The 21,066-nt window shown below is 37.9% G+C and overlaps 1 protein-coding gene across 2 annotated transcripts in view; it reads left to right on the top strand.

Annotated features, from left to right (window-relative positions):
* Nucleotides 1-21,066, top strand: part of LOC127581675 (grainyhead-like protein 3 homolog) — a 92,065-nt gene that overhangs the window by 19,900 nt on the left and 51,099 nt on the right. Inside the window, exon 1 of one of the 2 annotated variants that reach the window (XM_052036276.1) lies at nt 7,312-7,460. The exons of the other annotated variant lie outside the window; for it this stretch is intronic. Within the exon in view, the coding sequence (XP_051892236.1) occupies nt 7,444-7,460 (17 nt within the window). The 5' untranslated portion in view covers nt 7,312-7,443. Of the gene's footprint in view, nt 1-7,311; nt 7,461-21,066 lie in introns of those variants that run through there. 2 annotated transcript variants of the gene reach the window in all.

Raw genomic sequence — 21,066 nt, 5'->3', positions numbered from 1 at the left:
CCCATTCTCCTAAACTATCTAAGTCTCTCTGCAACCTTCCTGTTTCTTCAATACTCCCTACTCCTCCAGCTGTCTTGGTGTCATCTGCAAACTTAGCCACAAAACCATTTACTTCATCATCCAAATCGTTAATGTACAAAGTAAAAAGAAGCGGCCCCGACACCGACCCTTGCGGAACACCACTAGTAACCGGTAGCCAACCAGAACAGGATCCCTTTATTCCCACCCTTTGCTTTCTGCCTACCAGCCAACGCTCCACCCATTCCAATATCCTACCTGTAATTCCATGACCTCTCATCTTATTAATCAGCCGCTTGTGCGGCACCTTGTCGAAGGCCTTTTGAAAGTCTAAATACACAGCATCTACAGCCTCTCCCTTATCCACCCTACCTTAGATTTTCTCAAAAAACTCCAATAGGTTGGTCAGGCAGAATCTTCCCTTCACTAAACCACACTGGCTTGGACCTATCTTGCCTTGCACCTCTACGTATTCCATAACCTCATCCTTGAGGATCGATTCCAATAACTTTCCCACCACCGATGTCAGACTAATAGGTCTGTAATTTCCTTTATGCTGCCTCCCACCTTTCTCTTATAGTGGAACTACATTTGCGACCCTCCAGTCCTCCGGAACCATGCCAGAGTCTATTGATTCCTGGAAAATTATCACCAATGCCTTCGCAATCTCTAAAGCCACCTCCTTCAGAACCTGGGGGTGCACCTCATCCGGTCTGGGAGACTTATCTGCCTTTAGTCCATTTAAGCTTCCCGAGCACCTTCTCTCTAGTAATCTTAACTGAATTCAGTTCTATCCCCGAGACCCCTGACTATCCAGTATATTGCTGATGTCCACCACAGTGAAGACCGATGCAAAATACTCATTTAGTTCCTCTGCCATCTCTTTATCATCCATTATAATCTCTCCCGCACCATTTTTGATTGGTCCTATATCAACCCGTGTCTCTCTTTTACTCTTCATATATTTAAAAAAAACTCTTAGTATCCATCCGAATGTTATCTGCCAACTTCCTTTCATAATTCATCTATTCTTTCCTAATGACTTTCTTAGTTTCTTTCTGCAGGTTTTTAAAAGTTTCCCAGTCTTCTGTTTTTCCACTAATTCTTGCTTCCTTGTATGCCCTCCCTTTTGCTCTTATTTTAGCCTTAACCTCTCTCATTATCCACATTTGTGCTTTGTGTTGGAGGCTCCCATCAACCACCTAACCAAACATTGCAGTATTCTGCAGGTAACATCCAGCACCCGAATGAAAAGGTAAAGCAACCGTGTATCTCCTGAGCCAATCAGAAACTAAATTAGAATGAAAATCAAAATTGATGTCAAATCATTTACAGAAATCAAAATAAATAAATCAAAATAATGATTAATGACTGGATAATAATGAATAATGAGTTTCCAGATGCAACCTCACTGGCTCTCCACTCTGCTTTGGAGCACCTAGAAAACAACAAAACATACATCAGGCTGCTGTTTATCAATTACAGCTCGGCGTTCAACACCATCTTCCCCTCAGCACTAATCACCAATCTTCAAAGCCTGGACCTCTGTACCTCCCTCTGCAATTGGATCCTCAACTTCCTCATCGGGAGACTACTGTCAGTGCAGATCGATAATAACATCTCCTCCTTGCAGACAATCAACACAGGCACAACTCAAGGATGCGTGCTTAGCCCACTGCTCTACTCTCTCTACCCTCATGACTGTGTGGCTAAGCACAGCTCAAACACCATCTATAAATTCACCAATGACACCACTGTTGTTGGCAGAATCTCAGATGGTGACGAGGAGGCGTACAGGAGTGAGATAGATTAGCTGATTGAGTGGTGTTGTTACAACAACCTTGCACTCAACGTGAGCAAGACCAAGGAATCTGATTGTGGACTTCAGGAAGGGGAAGTCGGGAGAACACACACCAGTCTTCATTGAGGGGTCAGCAGTGGAAAGGCTGAGCATCTTCAAGTTCCTGGGCATCAACATCTCAGAGGATCTATCCTGGGCCCAACACATTGATGCAATCACGAAGAAGGCGCACCAGTAGCTCTACTTTGTTAGGAGTTTGAGGAGATTTTGTATGTCACCAAAGACTCTTGCAAATTTCTATAGATGTAGGGTGGGGAGCATTCTGACTGGTTGCATCACCGCCTGGTATGGAGGCTCCAATGCGCAGGATCGCAAGAGGCTGCAGAGGGTTGCAGACTCAGCCAGCTCCATCATGGGCACAACCCTCCCCACCATCAAGGACATCTTCAAGATGGCAGCATCCATCACTAAGGGCCCTCACCATTCGAGACATGCCCTCTTCTCATTACTACCATTGGGGAGGAGGTACAGGAGCCTGAAGTTTCACACACAGCAATTCAGGAACAGCTTCTTCTCCTCTGCTACCTTTGCACTATTTATTTATTTTTGTAATTTATAGTAATTTCATATCTTTGCACTGTAGTGCTGCTACAAAACAACAAATTTCATGACACATAAGTCAGTGATAATAAACCTGATTCTGATTCTGATTCTGGAGCGGAGTGAGGAAAAGAAAATGTAATAAAATAATATATTATATAGAACTTCCAATTTCAAATCGAAAGGAATGAAGATCCACACTAAAAGAAACTTCCAGTGACAATGGTGCTTAAATAAGCACCATTATACTAAAAGGATATTAAAAATGGAAGTGATAACAGTTACCTTTTCCTGAAGAGTAATTGTGTTAAGTACTGCTGCTCCATGCTATGGCAAAGGGCCACAATATAGGACCTTTCTGTTATTCCACACAAATTAGTTGAAATCTGTGTTAAAACCCCAAGAAATATTTGATTTACAGTTGTGAGTGAATGATAACTGATGTTAAGTAATGGGAGTAACATGGAAATGTTGACTTTAGTACTTTGTGTAACAGCTTTGACTTTTTTTTTGAATGAAGTATATTTTGTAATAGAAGTAATGTATTTGAAAGGTGTATCCTGTGGCAAAATAATTGTGTAACTTTCAAAAATTTAGGGCATCTCCAACAGAAGCTTCCTGATTTACCTAAATAATTCCTTATGTACTCATTGGAAAATGCTGTCCACTTCTCAGATAAATAATTGGCAACATTGTTGGTCTCACTGACTGCAGCATCTGCAGTCTCTTGTGTGCCCATTATTGGTGTCACTGTTGTTCCTACAAACCCTGTACCTGTCTCTGTGCTGTAAAGCAGGAAAGAGATTCTTAGAGTTGATTGACAATTGCCTTATGACTCAGTTTGTCAAAGAGCCAACAATATAATAAAAAAAATTATGTTTTCATGAGTAATAGGGATGATCAAATTCTCAATGCCAGAATGGGTAAGGCTTTAACTATCAGTGGTCATAATGTAATCACATTTGACATTAATAAATTGGCTGTGTGAATAGAACCCAAATTTCAACATTAAAAGTTCTGTTAAGTGCCCAAGGACTCTTGTCGTAGTCAGTTTTAAAATATGAATAGGGAAGTGGAGGAGTTCTGGAATTCCTTCAAGGAAGTAGTTTTGAAAGAAATGAACCAATATATACTTGTGAATAGCAAAGGCGGCACATGTGTCTGGTCAAACAGGACAACCAAGCAAACTAGAAAGGGAACAAAAAGGCATGTAAAGGAATGATGGAAAATGGTGGAGTATTAAGGCATATTAAGAATGTGTCAGATGTTCAAAAACCAGCATTGAAAAGACAAAAGAAAGAATTGAATTGACTAAGGCAAGATAAGAAGGATAATGAATGGAAAGAAGAAAATGTTAAGCCCACTGAAATGTGATTGCATAAGTGGATGACGACAAATGCTGCAAGACAGATGTATGATTCTTGCTGGTATCTCAGTTGATCTGGAAATGGACTTATAGATTTAACCTTTGATACTATTCACTATTCACATTACTACCACCATGCTTGCTAAACAGGTATAAAAATGTAAGGTAAACAAAATCTCAATGCCTGTTTAATACAGATTCAAAGATCCTTGAGAAACTGCAGAAGCTTTGGCACAAATCTGTTTGGAATGATTCGAGGCTTGAGGGATGCCTAGGAAGTGGAAAAGAGCAGAAATTAATCCTACTTTTTAATATACGTACAAAAAAGGCAACAAAACTGACCCAGAAAACTAGAAACCAGAGAGTTTGAAGTCCATTATCAAAGTCGAAAGTCAAAGTCGAATATACATATTGTCATATGCACAAGTACATGTATGCACAGGTGCAAAGAAAAACTTATTTGTATCACAGGCACATAGCATCAGATAAGCAACATTCACAAGACGGACAAAATTAAACATAAATTATATAAATTTTGTTATGCAAATCTTTATTAATGATGAGACAACTGAGAATCAGGAAGAAACTAAAATCATGGAAGATTTTGAATGTGGATTAAGGAAAGGAATTGTGAATCCAATTTACTAATTTTCTCTGAGGATATGACTAAGGTACCTTAATAGAATTGAGGCACAATATTTTATACTTAGGTTTTATAATTTATTTTGTTTTGTACTTAGATTTTACAATAACTTGTTAATGCAGTTCCTCTGGAAGGCTGGTACAGATTCTTGGAATTGATTCTTGGAACCAAGTTATTATTGTCGCTTGTACCGAGTTGCAGTGAAAAATTTGTCTTGCATACTGATCGTACAGATCAATTCATTACACAGTGCATTGAGGTAGTACAGGGTAAAACAATAAAGAATGCAGAGTAAATTGTCACAGCTACAGAGAAAGTGCAGTGCAGGGAGACAATAAGGTGCAAGGTCATAATGAGATAGATTTTGAGGTCAAGAGTCCACCTTATCGTACTAGGGAACCATTCAATAGTTTCTTTCTTTCTTTTTCAATCTTTTTATTAGTTTCCAAATTAATACAGATTAATATATAACATCGATGATTGTACATGTAATACAAAGAGATCAAGAGAGCAATCATGACATAGATAATCATAAAAAGTAATAAAATATATTAAAAATCTTTAGATCTCACGATCTCTTAATAGATGAATATAATATAAAAGAGAAGAAAGAAAAAGATTTATTGTATATATAAAAAAAAGAATCCCCAAATCAATAAAAAAATTGTAAATAATATAACAAAATAAACTATAAAGAAAATTTCAAAAAAAAAGAAATGAAAAATAAAGAAAGAAAAAACTGGACTGAAATTTCTCAATAAAAACAGAGCAATATTATGTCGTCAACTCCGTTCCTTTAAATTGAAAAGTTATTGAAAAGGGATCTATATCATATGAAAGAATTGAATAAACGGACTCCAAATGTCTTCAAATTTAAGCAAAGGATGAACAGTGCCACTCCTAATTTTTTCCAAGTTTAGACATGATATAGTTGAGAAAACCATTGAAGAGTAGTAGGGGGTATTGGATCCTTCCATTTAAGCAAAATGGATTGTTTGGCCATTAATGTGACAAAAGCAATCATGTGGTAAGTGGAAACAGATAAATGGTGAGACTCTATCGTTGGGAGTCCAAAAATTGCAGTGATAGGGTGAGGTTGTAAATCAATATTCAATACAGTTGAGATAATGTTAAAAATGTCTTTCCAATATTTTTCCAGAAGAGGACAGGACCAAAACATATGTGTCAGAGAAGCCACGTTCGATTTACATCTGTCACATATAGGATTAAAATGGTGATAAAAACGGGCTAGCTTATCCTTTGACATATGGGTCCTGTGCACTACCTTAAACTGTATCAAAGAGTGTCTGGCACACATTGAAGATGTATAATAGTTTTATAACAGCGGGATAGAAGCTGTCCTTGAGGCTGGTGATATGTGCTTTCAGGCTTTTGTATCCTCTGCTTGATGGGAGGGAGGAGAAGAGAGAATGTCCGTGGTGGGTGGGGTCTTTGATTATACTGGCTGCCTTACCGAGGCAGCGAGAAGTATAGACAGAGTCCATGGAAGTGAAGCTGGTTTCCATGATGTGCTGGGCTGTGTCCACAACTCTCTGCAGTTTCTTGCAGCCCCTGGCAGAGCAGTTGCCATACCAAGCCATGCTGCATCCAGATAGGATGCTTTCAATGGTGCATCGATAAAAGTTGGTGAGTGTCAAGGGGGACATATTGAATTTATTTAGCCTCCTGAGGAAGTAGAGACGCTGGTGAGCTTTCTTGGCCGTGGTGTCTACGTGGTTGGACCAGGACAGGCTATTTGTGATGTTCACTCCAAGGAACTTGAAGCTCTCAACCCTCTCAATCTCATCACCGTTGATGTAGACAGGAGCACGTGCACTGCCCTCCTTCCTGAAGTCAATGACCAGCTCTTTTGTTTTGCAGACATTGAGGGAAAGGCCGTTGTCATGACACCAAGCTCTCTATCTCCCTCCTGTACTCAGACTCATCGTTATTTGAGATACGGCCCACTACGGTGGTATCATCTGCTAACTTGTAGATGGAGTTAGAGCAGAATCTGGCCATACAGATAATAAAGAAAGGAGGAATTATTGGAAATAAATTATCACAGATATTCAATATGTTGGCTTATAGAATCCATGCAGTGACAATGATCAGCCTAAGATATTTCATCAATGTGGATCCCTCAGGACGTAGCAGGGGAATATTCAAACATGTTAGTAAATGATCCGGAGCTAAGATTCCAAAGCGCAATAGATACATTTGTAAAGGGCACAAGATAAGCCACAAAGATTTAAACACTGGGGCAGGCTATACTGATAGCTTGCCATTGGTTTCTTTGAGATCAACCAGTGAACAAGTGATAAGTCTATTGCACAGGCTCAATGATCCAATCTAAGTTGGCATCTTAGTGAAGCACAGAGTGTGAGTTGCACATTCAGAAGTATCATGTTTCCATCTTTCTGTCAAGCAGACTTCGAAGCCCCCTTAGGTCTGTTTGAAGAAGACCAGGGGAGTTCTCCTGGTGAACTTGGAAACATTTATTCTTCAGCCAACATACAAAGTTGGTGCCCTGATAACTTATTTCATCGCTATGTGTAAGACTTGTTATTGCAAAATTGGGTGCCATTTTTCTAAATTTCAATAGCTCAAAAGTAGTTGGTTGGCCATGAGTGCTTTAGGTTGTTCTGAGGTATCCTATATAAAGTTTCTTCTTTCTATATGCACATGTAGGATTAAAATCTGGGAAATTTAATTGTCCTGAATCCAGTAGCTAAAGGGTTAAGCTATTGCACCTGTTATTGTACACCTGTCTGACTCACCTGCAGGCGTACCTGTATCTGGGGAGGCCAATCAGAATCAGGGCAGGAGAACTTACCTGTCAGCAAAATTCCTGCAGTGAACCTTAAGGGAAATAAATAGAGATCCATCATTGACGCGGTTTGCTTTTAACTAGTAATATCACACAAAACCACCTGGATGTTTTTGACCTGAGAGAGAAAGAGCAGCTGTTATAAAAATATATCACTTGTGAAGGTTACTGTGAAGAGACAGACTATGTCCAAAGAGCTTGGGTAAGTGAATGCTCTGGCTAATTGCAATAGCTGTTATAACTTTTATTTTAAGCTATTACTCCTTACTTGGAATAGGAAAATCACGGACCAGATTAAACCATGTTATTATGTTGTTGTGTTTACTGAAAGGATGAATATTGTTCCTGAGACAAGTGTCTGGTTTTTTTGCTGTGTGTGTTTGCTCATTCAGTGAGGAAGAATTGAACATTAGTGGAGGTTTCCACTGCTCCTTCGCTCTCCAGGGGATCAGCTTCTTCCATTGCCTGAGCAGTATAATTAAAGTTTAAATCTGGCCACGTGATGGCATCAGAGCATCCTGTAACCATGGTTTCAGCAATTGTTCAGTTTTATCTTAGCAATAGTTAGTAATTAGAATTGAAACGTCAGAAAGGAGATATGATGGGTGAGTTAGTTAAGTTCCTACTTGATTTTGTGTTTATCCTATGTGTTTAAATGATCCATTTCACCAACTGGTGACAGACTGTTTCTGATCTGAACTTGATAATCATATTCTTAAATTCACTTTGAAACTGGAAGACCATCGTTTTTATTTACTGGCCATCTCTCCTTTCCACTCTCAGTCCTGATGCAGGGTTTTGACCCAAAGTGTCAACAATTCCTGTCCCCCTACCGATGCTGCCTGACCCCAAGTTCTGCTAGCAGACTGTTTGTTGCTCTAGGTTCCAGCATCTGAATTTTCTTGTGTCTCCATCAGTTTTATTGTTCCCTTATGGATTTAGTAGCACATAAGAATATCCATTCTTTATATGTGTTGGACTAAACTCTGTTTTTTCTCCATAATCAAGTCTTTTTTCCTGGACTGTTATTAGACAGGTTCACAACCTTAAAAGGAATTGGAATTGGTTTATTATTGTCACATGTACCGAGGTACGGTGAAAAACTTGTCTTGCATACCGTTCGTACAGATCAATTCATTACACAGTGCATTGAGGTTGTACAAGGTAAACCAATAATAGAATTCAGAATAATGTGTAACAGCTACAGAGAAAGTGCAGTGCAGGAAGACAATGATGTGCAAGGTCATAATGAGGGAGATTGTGAGGTCAAGAGTCTGTCTTATACTAGGGAACTGTTCAATAGTCTTATAACAGCGGGATAGAAGCTGTCCTTGAGCCTGGTGGTACGTGCTTTCAGGCTTTTGTATCTTCTGCCCGGTGGGAGAGGGGAGAAGAGAGAATGTCCATGGTGGGTGGTGTCGTTGATTATGCTGGCTGCTTTACTGCGGCAGCAAGAAGTCCATGGAAGGGAGGCTGGTTTCTGTGATGTGCTGGGCTGTGTCCACAACTCTCTGCAGTTTCTTGTGGCCACGGGCAGAGCAGTTGCCACACCAAGCCGTGCTGCATCCAGATAGGATGCTTTCTATGGTGCATCTGTCTGCAGAACAACAGACTGGATGCAATGGAGGGAAGTCACCTCATTCTGATTACTCCTTTGGATCTCAAGCTGCTATTCAGAGATCGAATTGCTTGTCGAGATATGAAAGGAATTGCCATCTGTTAAGCAACTGGCAAATAAATAAACCATTCATCTCTCCTGCTGTTCTACCCACACAAAACCTGCATATAATTGCAATGCATTACATAGAGTCATAGAGTAATACAGCACTGAGATAGACTCTTCGGTCCAACTCGTCAATGCCGACCAAGATGCCCATCTAAGCTACTCCCATTTGCCTGTGTTTAAGTTTGCCTAGGTGTCACGTATTCACAGAAATGTAACAGAATGTGATGTATTTAGTTTAGAATCAGGCAGAAGGGATTAGTTTGGTTGGGCATTTGATTATTAATTGATATAGTTCTGCATAACATTGTGGGCCGAAGGGCCTGTTCCTGTGCTGTACTGTTCTATGTTCTATGTAATCGGTGTTATTACATAAAACAAATTCCAGGCAGGACTGAAGAGTCTGTTCCATAATATCTCTGGCCTTGATGCGGATTATTTCATTTTATAACTTAGTACCAGGTAGACAAATAAAAACTAGTGAGCTCATTTGAGCTGTAAAACTTCAAAAAGTACACCCACTTAAAGATATAGTTCATACTGAACAAAGGACTGAAGCAATTGATGTGATAGATAAACTTTGCCAAATTCTGTATCATTTCTAAAAGTAATTCCTGATTTAAAGTGGAGTGATCAACATCCAGTGTTATGGAGTGAATGTTTATTGAAGGTCAATTTAATTCCAGAACAATTATGAATCTGCCTAAATTTTTCTTATTCCCACTAGTTAGGGGTTGATATTCAGTGATGGGAAAATAGCAGGGATACAGACTAAAGCTGTCATTGAGACACAGTTGATCAAAGCAAATGCCGGTTGTTGACAGTCGAGTGTGCCTTAAAGGCGTTTGTTTTAGTTGGCACTGAGTGTTCGAACAGCAATGTTTTGTGTCTTTTGGTAAAACATTACTTTTAATGTATTAGACCTCCTCCATCATGCTGCCCAGGTGTGGCACAAAAAAGAATGAAGGTATATGTTAAATAACCATAGTCCACCAGAGATGTTGCCTTTGGGTTCTTTATTGGAGAGTATTGTGAGCAAGTGTGCCCAGTTATTTTGGGAGATGGTGTACTTTGAAGCTATGTGTACTTGGTTCTATTCCATTTCTATTTCTTCATCTCTTGCCTGAATTATGTTAAGTTTCGTTATCAGTACCCCCCCCCCCCCCACTCACAACTATTGTCAAACTTCAACAAGGAATAATTCTGAATCTTTGAATTGGGACATTCTTTATTAATTAATTCAATAGTTTCATTTGTGAAGAACTTAACTGAAGGTGTAGAATGTTTAACTTTGCAGTGAAGAGATGAGTTTACTGCCAACAGCACAAGGCCAAGATTCATTAGTAATCGCAAACTGTGAGAGGTGCAGAACTCTGTTCATTCCACCCCCAGATGACATGAACTTTATCAGATTCCAGACAGGAACATCCTCATCTTATGAAGCATGGACAGTCACACGGCGTCTCAGGACTGATTCACCATTCAGTAAGAGCAGAGCTGATCTGACTGTCATGCCCGTAAACCTTGACTTCCACCCACCTGCCCACTTCTCATTCTTTTTTGGGTAAAACAGTTATAGTTCAGATAAATGAGCACTATATATGCATCAATGTGATTAATATGATAAGGTAAATGCTGAGCTCCACTGCAATTAAAAGTCAAGATTTAGAAAACTAGTACACAGTGGAAAAGAGCTTAGTGTTCAATAAACAAAGGCTAAAGAGGGAACACAAATTGACTTTAAATGTAGGATTCAATCAAAGGGATTCAAGCTGTGTTTGTTTTATCTATAATTTGGACAATTGTCTTCCTCTGTGATGTTTTCTGAGGACTGCAAAATACTTTGGAACCAACAGGATTTAACTTTATCAAGAAGTTTCTAGTTTAAGTATATATTCTGGATAGATTACTCTGAATTCTAGGTGTATGTCCATTTGTGTAAGTGCATAGCTTTGTTCAAAAGCAGAATTTATCTTTCCACTTCTTTCTGAGCTGTGTTGTCAAAAGTACAGGTGCAAGTGAATTTTCTGTTGGGTACTTTATTGTGCCATCTGTTCCATTGTAACTGTGGATGTGCTAATCACTTAATTGCTTCACTGTCAAGTAGAATACAACCATTCTGCTCTTTAAATTAGTCCCAAACTCATTATTATAAATGCAAAGTGGCTGGTAAAACTGTGTCTAAAAATAAATAGGGGGAGGTAGGACAAATATTTAACAGGTGTAGACAATACAGGTGTAGCTTGCAGAGTAGAAAGCATGCTTCTCTGGTTATTATCAGATACACAGCACTGAGAAATGTTTAAATTGATTTGTGATGTATTTCACAAAAATGTGCCTTGGCATTAAGAAGGAGCAAATATGACGTTTGTTTCTCAAAGAAATTTAAAAGGCAGAATATTATATTTTTTGAACTTGTTGGAGAATCAAACTCAATCAGTGCTCTTTTGATTAAGGCATTCTTGTTAGCTTATTTTATTTAAGTACCAGTGCAGTCCAAAACAGACTAACATTTTCTTTAAATGACCAGTATTTAAATGATAAGTGCTTCATCATGCAAGGAGAATATTTCTGATGAAACTAGTAGTCCACAGGGATAAAAGGGCAGGTGATGAGATCCTGGGCATCCACCAACAATTTTATCAAATTATTTCCAAGGATTTATATAGGAGAAGCCCAGAGAACATAATACATGGACTTAGACTTTGTGGTCCAAACTGGCTGGTATCAGTGGTTACAGAAGGGCTCCCACTGTTGATCTTGCTATGTACATACAAGTGACTGGACAGTATCAGTCACATAATGCTAATACTATTTAATACTTAGGGCTTCCAGTACTTTGTTTCACCCCTAAATCATCCCATATTTGGTCAATGGGGCCTTTTGGCTGGTGGAGCCTTGAGAATCTGTCAGTGGAAGATTGGTGACACATTGGGATTGGAAGGCAATAGTTGGGAGTTTGTGGGCTGATCTGGTCAAAGAACATTAAAAAAAATCACACAGGAAAGCCTTCAATGGCAATTTTCAGCTTTTGGAAGGACCCGGCTTCTGACAAAAATTGATCTGGTACACAAGTATGCTTTCATCATATTCTGCTCTGGGAATACTGAAGAAGGTGGGACATATGATGACAGCCAGTTTACTGCTGGTGCCATCTCACAGAGGGGAGAATGAATAGGTCATGAAAATTCACAATGAACAAAAATGAGCAGAAACTTGGTGGAATCGTGTGCCACCTTACTCTACCTATTTTCTCTGCTATGGCACTCTGCTTATCCCAAGGAATTTCGAAGCCTTAAAGATTCTGCTGTAGCACTTGATGAAAGGATTTGATAAAAGTTTTACCCTATAACTGTGAACCTGCATAATAAGAAGATTGGACAGAATATAATGAACAGCAATTAATGACCAAAAGATTAATAAGGAAGGGAAAATTGGAGTATGAAATGAAGTTAGTCAGAAATATATAAACAAATGGTAAGAGTTTTTATAGATATTTAAAAATGAATAGAGTTAACAAAGTGAATATTGGTCTTATAGAAAGTGAGTCTGGGGAATTAAGTTGGAAACAAGAAGACAGCAGGTCAATTAAACAGATATTTTGCCTCAGTTTTTACTCAGGTTTTATATGGGAACTGGAAAAGAGGGAGGAACTCAAGAAAATGACAATCACCAGCACAGTGATCCTGTGCAAATGGTTAGAATTTTGGACTGAAAAGTCTTCGGACCCGATTGACATCATCCTAGGGTCTTAAAAAAAAGTGGCTGGTGAGATAGGTGATGCATTAGTTCTAATTTTCCAACATGTCTTGGATTTGGGACCATTCCATAAGATTGGAAAATGTAACTCCCTTATTCAAAAAGAGAGAGAGAAAGAAAGCAGGAAATTACGGACCAGTTAGCTTAACATCTATAATAGGGAAAGTGTTCAAAGCTGTTATTAAAGACTTCACAGCAGGTTACTCAGAAAAATTAAGGTAATCAGGCAAAGTTGCCATAGTTTCATGAATGGGAAATCATGTTTGACCAATTTATTGCATTCTTCGAAGAGGTAACATGTACTATGGATGAAGGGGAACTGATGGATGCATAATAGTTAGATTTCCAGAAGGCATTTGATAAGGTGCTGCATCAAAGGTTATTGCTGATATAAAAGCTCATGGTGTACAAGATAACACATTGGAATGGACAGAAGTTTGGCTGATTAACAGGAAATAGAGAGTTGGCATAAATGTGTCTTTTTTCTGGTTGGAACAGTATAAGAAGTGATGTGCCACAGGGATCGGTGCTGAGACAGATTTATTAAATTTATGTAAATGACTTGGCTGAAGGTAAAATTGATAAGTTTACTGGTGACATAAAGATAGGTTGGAATGTAGCTTATGGAAAGAACATAAGAAGGCTGCAATGTAATATGCTTAAGTGAGTGAGCAATGATCTGGCAATGGAGTAAAATGTGGGAATATGTGAAGCTGTCTGTTTTGGCCGGAAACATAAACAAGAAGCATATTATCTAAATGATGAGAGCTTGTGGATCTCTAGAATGCAGAGGGATCCGGGTGTCCTGTTGCATGATTTGCAAAAAGATAGAGTGCAAATACTGCGAGTAATTATGATAGCTGGCAGAATGTTATTGTTTATTGCTGGGGAACTGAATACAAAAGTAGGGAGGTTATATTTCACTCTTATATTTCACTCATAAGTGATAGCACACCTGAATAATTGTATACAATGTTGGTCTCTCTATTTAGGAAGAAAGTAAGTGCATTGGAAGCAGTTCAGAGAAAGTTTACTAGACTGATACATGGAATGGGTAGGTTGTTTATGAGGAAAGGTTGGAGAGGTTAAGCTCATATCTGCTGGTGTTTAAGAGAGTTGATTCAAACATATAAGATCCTGTGGGGTCTCAGCAGGGTGGATGAGGAGACAATATTTCCTCCTGTGAAGAATCCAGAACGAGAGTTTTCTATTTAAAAATAAGCGGTCATCCATTTAAGATGGAGATAAGGTGAAACTTCTTGTCTCAAAAGATCATGAATCTTTTGAACTCCCTTCCTTAAAGGGCTATGGAAGCAAAGTCTTTGAATATTTTTGAGGCAACGTCAGATAGATGCTTGATAAGGAGTGAAAGGTTACTGCTGGGAAACAGGAATGTAGAGTTGTGGTTAAAATCAGATCAAAAATGATCTTATTAAATGATGAAGCAGGTTTGAAGGACCCAGTTGTCCATTCCTGCTCCTAATTTGTATGTTCATATGTTTATATCAGACAGCAACTTCAGGGTATAAAGGTAGAAAGAAAGATAGATGTTGCTTTTATAATGCACCTTAAGCTCAAAATGTTACAAAGTGCCTAGGCAATGAATGATGTTAGAAATGTAGTGACTGTTGTTAAAGTGGAGCTGGAGGAGAGAAATTGATGTTTTACCTATTCTTACTGAAAGGACACAGGCACAGTTAATGTTGTAGCAATGGGTTTTTATTTCTGAAATAGATAGTATATTCAATACAAAGCATTTTCCTTGTTAGACCCAGGAACCAATAAGCTAAGAATGAAAAGTATAATATCACGCAAATAAACTCTTTTAGAACTGCTGCAGTACTTGCCTGCTTTAAAAATTGGGAGATGGAAAACTGTATAATATGTCTCTCTTTTAAAGAAACTCCCTTGTGCTGTAATGCACTTAAACTTGATTGCGTGAGTTGAAGAGAGCAGGTTAGGAAAGGCTTTCTATTGTCAATAAAACTCTTAGTTTCCTTAGTTTCTGTTATGATATCGTAAGTCAAAGTGATCACAGATAACTTGTCACGTTGTCAGACCAAGCCCACCATTTGAATTAAACAAACTTAAAGTACCCTGCTGTCATTCGGTGGTTTCGACAGCAGACAATGTTGCCAGAGGCAAATTTTTATGCATGCAATTTTCTTCCTTATTACGTGGGTGTTGGGAAAGTGAAGACTCTGATTCAGAAGAAGTAACACTGCCCATATTTGCAAAGCAAAGCTCTCATTTAGACCTTAAAATAATTCTTAACCTCTGTAAAATGAATACCCTTTTACACAAAACATCACAAATAGTGTATCCTGAGTAATACAAATGAGAGGGCACCTGTTTGCTCCTGGTTTTTAGGGTCAGAGTTTCTTTTGCCATGAGGCAAATGTAAGTCCTGAGACAGATACAGATGTGTTAAAACCAATAATTAAAGATTATGATTGTACATTTGGAACATTATCAGTTATTACAATCACTCCTTTATTATCAACCTTCTAGCTGGTTACAGCTGTTGCATTTTATTGTGTTTTTGCCTGAAGATATTGCACTAGTTTCAAGTCTCTCCTTAAAAACCTTCTTACTTCCTTGTTAATGTGACAGTGTGCATGTTGCAGAGTCGCGTTACCAAGTGTTCTGCCAGGTTTTTAATGAACAAGTCCGCCAACACTCAGCTTTTGTGTTGGTGGGTCGCAGGGCAGACTAGGAATCTGATACACAGGTTGGGGGTGCGTGATGCTCAGTGCAGAGGGATTCATAATATTGGTCCATTACCTCCTTCAAAACTGAGCAGCAGGACTATAAGAAAGCAGATTTTCCACACTAGCAGGTCAAGTTTGAGCAAACTGTGGTTCTATATGTGGTCCTGCAAATTAAGGATGACGTTCACATGTTATTACAGCACTTGAAGTATAGTGCTGTTAAAACAGAGAGCTTGGTTTCATGTTCAAAGCTATCCAACTGTAGAAGATAAATTGGAGACTCACAATCCCTCCATCTGGTTTACCAAAAGGTATGTGCAATAAATATGACAAATGAAAAATCTGGATATAGCTGGTTGAATGGAAGAAAGGAAAGAAAGGAAGGAAATCTGGATATAGCAAATAACGAATAAGCAGATGTCAAGCTATCTATCTGTAGAACAATAATCTGATCCAATATTGCAATGATGACATTTCCATAATGAAAGCCTGATAAACTGTATTTACTTATAATTTGGCATCATATCATATTGAAAAGTCTTAATGCATTTTCTACACTGAGTTACTTTCCACATTATATTGTTGTGTGAGCAAATCGGAAAGGAAAATAAATTTGTGTGACTATTTGGTACCAACTGTTCAGTTAAACATATGTAATCTGTAGGTTAAATTTGTAAGAAACAAGAGTTGTGTATGCTTGGAATACTTCCTAGCTTTCATATTTAAAAAAACTCAAGTACTGAAAGTTTAAATATTACGGGAATAAAGAGATTGCAATTCTCTGGAGATATTGATCAGGAAAAGAGGGACCCAGTAAAGGTCTTTAAGAGCCATGAAAGGATTTGAAAAGGTAGATATGGAGAAACTGCTTCCATTTATGAGACTAGATCACGGGGGAATAAATATAAAGTTACAGTCAACAGATCAAATAAAGAATTTGGGAGGAATTTCTTGACATAGTGATGAGAATGAGTAGAGTAGTGGATATCAACACTTTCAAGGAAAACTTTGAAGTAAGCACAAGCCGAAAGGGAGCAGTGACACAGGATGGGACGTAGTAATTATAGGGGAATACAGAATATAGACAGGATGGATCATTTGGGCTGAATAGATAAATTCTGTGCTGTGAATTCTGCATACTCAGTGGATAGATATTATTTTTGAATTGATTATATTTATTTCATTAAGCAAAGCTTTACCATAATATTTTTAATCATTAATTTGATGTTAGAGTTACTTTTGAAGGTATGAGAATTATATATGATTAAAAAGCAAAATAAGCAAGTTTTGTTATAGAAATACAATACGGCAGGTGTTAGAAATCTGAAATAAAACCAGAAAATGCAGGAAATAGTCAACAAGTCAAGCAGCATCTGTGAAAAAACAGAGCTAACATTTCAGGTCATTGATCTTTCATCAGTAAATCTCAGCTTCAGCGAATGTTTGGGTTCCTGGATGATGGGAAGGATGGAAGTAAACAGAAAGATGTTGTTTCTCTTTCAGTTGGATGGGAAAGTCCAATGAGAAGGAGGGTGGGTGCCGGTGGAGATGAGTGAGTGAACCAGGGAGCTGCAGAGGGAATAGTCCCTTCAAAGTGTGAAAGTGCAGGAGTTGAGTGGGAAGATGTGACAGGTGATGGCATCTTGTTGGATGTATCAAAAATCTGCTAATATGGAAGTGGTGGGGTGGAGGGTGAGGACAAAGGGAACTCCAGCTTTGTACTGGTTGGGAGGAAAGAACGTGAAAGCATAAGTGCAGGAAATGGAGCCAATCTGTTTGAAGGCTGTGTCAATTATGGTGGAGGGAATCTTTTACATGTTCCGGCTGTGATGAAAGTATATCAACATTGGGTCAGATCCTCCAAGGATCTACTTGCCACTCACTGCATTGTTGTGCATTGTGAGATATTTTAAGGAAAAAAGAAAATATTTCACATGCACTAGAGTGGAGGGTGGCATCATCAGAGTAGATGTCATGAAGACAGGAAAACTGGGAATGCAATGGAGTCCTCAGAATGAATCAGGTGGGAGAAAACTTTACTACATCGGTTAAATGTTTGCATCAGCTGATTGAAAACACAAAGTTTCAAACATTTCCTCCGAGATTGAGATATTTTATCCAAGTTAATCACCAGGTCTTCCCAATCATGGATATTAGTTTAGAGTTTGTGCTAGTAATTACATTTCTAAATTCTCTCAACATCCTTATCACCAGAACCCAGTCAAATATGAAGTTGGAGGAAATGAGGGAGGTTAAAAGAGGTCATATCTGAATGACTGCCTTTCAGCATTTTCTGTCCCACTATGAGGCAAAGTAAATGTAGAGACTACACCTAGATCTCAAGGATCTGCTTTTCTCATGTTAAAGTTTCTTCTGCATTGGATTGCAATATATGAGGAGGCTGAAGGTTAACTAACAATCAGAAAACATTTTGAAAAATGACATTTTTAGTTAGCATCTTTTATGATCTCAGGATGTCCCTAATGCTTTTGAAATGTAATAGAACATAGAACACTGCAACACTGGAACAGGCCCTTCAGCCCATTATGTCTGTGCTGACCTTGCTGCCAATTTAAACTGCACACCTGCTTGCATCCTTCAATTCCCTGCCTGCTCATGTGTCTATCTGAATACCTCTTAAACATTTCAATCACAATCAGATCACTAAAGTAATCATTGCTGGAATGTAGAAAATTTACTGTAAGATGAATTTTCTCTCAATTCGCATCAGAATTCAGTTTCTTACACACCCCACAATATGTAAAGGGATGTTTCAATTACATTTCAAGATAATTAGGTACTGTCAATGTCATTAGAGTAAGATTCATTAAAAATGTAAATGTCCTGAAAATGGTATTGAAGATTCTGATTTTATTGGCTCTGATGTTAGTTTGGAGCACAGTATAATTATTTTCTTTAATGTAATTGTTATATGATTAAATATTCTTGAAAGAAAATTGATGGTGTTCTGTATGTTTGAATTTATACCAATGAATGTACATTAATCACAAAACCCAGATTTCATTTGCATGTTATGAAAAGGAATTTATTTTACCATTTAAGACCATAGTTGACTGTCTGTGTTAAGTGTGATTTCCCCATTTCGTGAAATGTCTACAAGATAGCATAAACTTTGCTATCTTTCATGATTCATTCTCTTTTCTTAATACTACGGTTCTATAATTGAGTTGCAAATCTGCAGGTAAATGGAAAATGTAGCCTTATGCAACGCTACAGAAAGTCACAGATAGGTTGTTTATTAGCAAGCAAAGGGAATGTCTATCAAAAGAAACTGAAAATCAAAAACTGCAGTTTCTGGAAATCTGAAATAAAGATGGAAAATGCTGTAAAGACTCAGTACATTCAGCAGCATCTGTAGAAGAACTACCAGAGTTAACATTTCAGATTGAAGACTTTTTGTCAGAACTGGAAAAATGAAGTAAAGTGACTGTTTCTAGTTCTGACAAGGGTCTCTGACCGGAAGCAGTAACTCAGTTTCTCTTTTCAGAAGCTGCCTGACCTGCGGAGTATTTCCAATATTTTCTGTTAAAATTAAACATCAGAAGAAGCTGTTTTGATTGCTAAAGCTTCATCAGATTCATTGGGCTATGAGAGAAATCATTAGCACCCTTCAAATCAACAAAAATGACCATCAGCATCAGGAAGTTAAAGTTACAAGGGAAGAATATATGTGATTTCTCTCATAATAACCTGGTGGTGACCAAAATCATATTTTCAACTTTATGTAAGGTTTTGACAAAGTAAATCAAAGCAAGTCATTTACTGCTCCAAGAAATCCAAATATAAGAAGATGCGAATTCAGAAGTTATAAGTGAGAAGAGTAGAATTATTATTTTACACAAAAGGAAATTGGCTTAAGGATCAATTTACTAGGTGGTGTCTTTTAAAGCAGAAGCAATTGGATAGTAAATAGATGGGTTCAGGGCACAACTACATATCTTTCATGAGAGAGGAGAGATTGAAAGATAAGATGAAAACATAGGGAGTTGGCTGGGAATCAATCAAAAAGGATGGGTTAGTTAGAGCTAAGAATCTTTTTTCTATTCCTAAAACTTCTTTCACATGCATAAGTTAGACTTTGGCTCTCTCATAGATGAATTTATAAATAAATTACAGGATTTAATTTATTCATAAGTTTTCATTGCATGCATTAGATTTTCATTGTACTTTCATCCAAGCAATCTAAGTGTACAAACAGGTAAAACAAAAATAATTTTCAGACCATTTTGTATAATCATATTTGACCAGTAAATATAAAATAGTTTCTGACATTTCAGTAAATGTTAGCAACAAATTGCACTTGTGCTTAAAAGTTAAGACTTTGATTACTGAACAGCTGATGTTCGATGAAATTAGCTGGACTATTGTGACACATTGGATTACAAGAACACTGCAAAATATATGATGAATAACATCCTCTTTGAAATAATTAGTTGCCAGGTTACATTATTTAATGACCTGCATAGTTTTTAGTGTATTGTGTAACCCTTCCTGTCCACAATTTTCCATAGTGGTTATTTTTAAAATCTGATATACTTAGGAGCAACTTAGTAACAACTGTTGTGTGATTTGTACATGGCCTTAATATACCTGCATACTTATGTATAGATACACTTCCATATCAGATTCGTTGTAGGAAACAATCACCATTGGAATGTGGTTTGGCACCATAGATTCATTGGAAGCAAATAACATTGGCAGGACAGACAAAATAACTTCAGTTATGCAGTCAAAATAGCACTAGTAGGGCAATCAGGATATTTAACTCACCCATCTTTTTCTGTGTGGGGATTGGCTCTTGATGTTTCCTTGGGCTGATGAATCTACATTCATTTCCCATTACTTGCTGCAATGAGGAGGAGGTGGGTGTTCTCTTTAGATTCTTGGTTACTGATCATGCTCCCACATTATTGACTTGTTATGATTGTTTTTTTTGAACTGACAAACAGTGAGTGGATATCAGGATGTAGAGCAAAGTTCCTGTTCCTAATGGACATGGAGGACTAATTTCTAGAGTGATATTACAAATTATTATATTTAATTAATTTCATCACATAGGACATAATACCACAATCAAAAGCTAATAATCAAACCAACTTGAATCAAACCACTGGATTAGCATCCGTCAAAGAGCACTGGCTAAGCATCAATATTATTCAGTCATATTATGAGATGCTATGCTTTTCAGGTCTTCCATGGTGAAGATCTAACATTTACTGAGAGGTATCCATCACGCAGAAGAACCCATTCTCCTCCTTGTACTCACCTTATCTCACATTTCCATGGGCAGCAGAATGCTCATCTCTTGAAATCCCATTTGAATTGGACATATATCTGACCTGGAATACTCTGCCCAGCATCTTTTCACCAACGTTCTTAAATCAAATAGTTCCCATTCATGTTTCAGATTGTCAGTCAGAAAGGTACCACTGAGAAACATGAACTGTGACCTATCAAAGGACCAGAATACTTATATACATAGGAAATTTGGTCAATATAATACCTAATTTATAAACTTAGCAGCAATGTGGCAGAATCTACTCAGCACCACATGTACTAGGATCCATCCCTTCATTTTGGCAGATGGCAGGAGT

The sequence above is a fragment of the Pristis pectinata genome, chromosome 22 (genome assembly GCF_009764475.1).
Source record: "Pristis pectinata isolate sPriPec2 chromosome 22, sPriPec2.1.pri, whole genome shotgun sequence".
In the NCBI taxonomy this organism is placed as follows: domain Eukaryota; kingdom Metazoa; phylum Chordata; class Chondrichthyes; order Rhinopristiformes; family Pristidae; genus Pristis; species Pristis pectinata.
The sequence above is the reverse complement of the archived record's forward strand: the minus strand, read 5'-3'. Positions and strand labels throughout refer to the sequence as shown.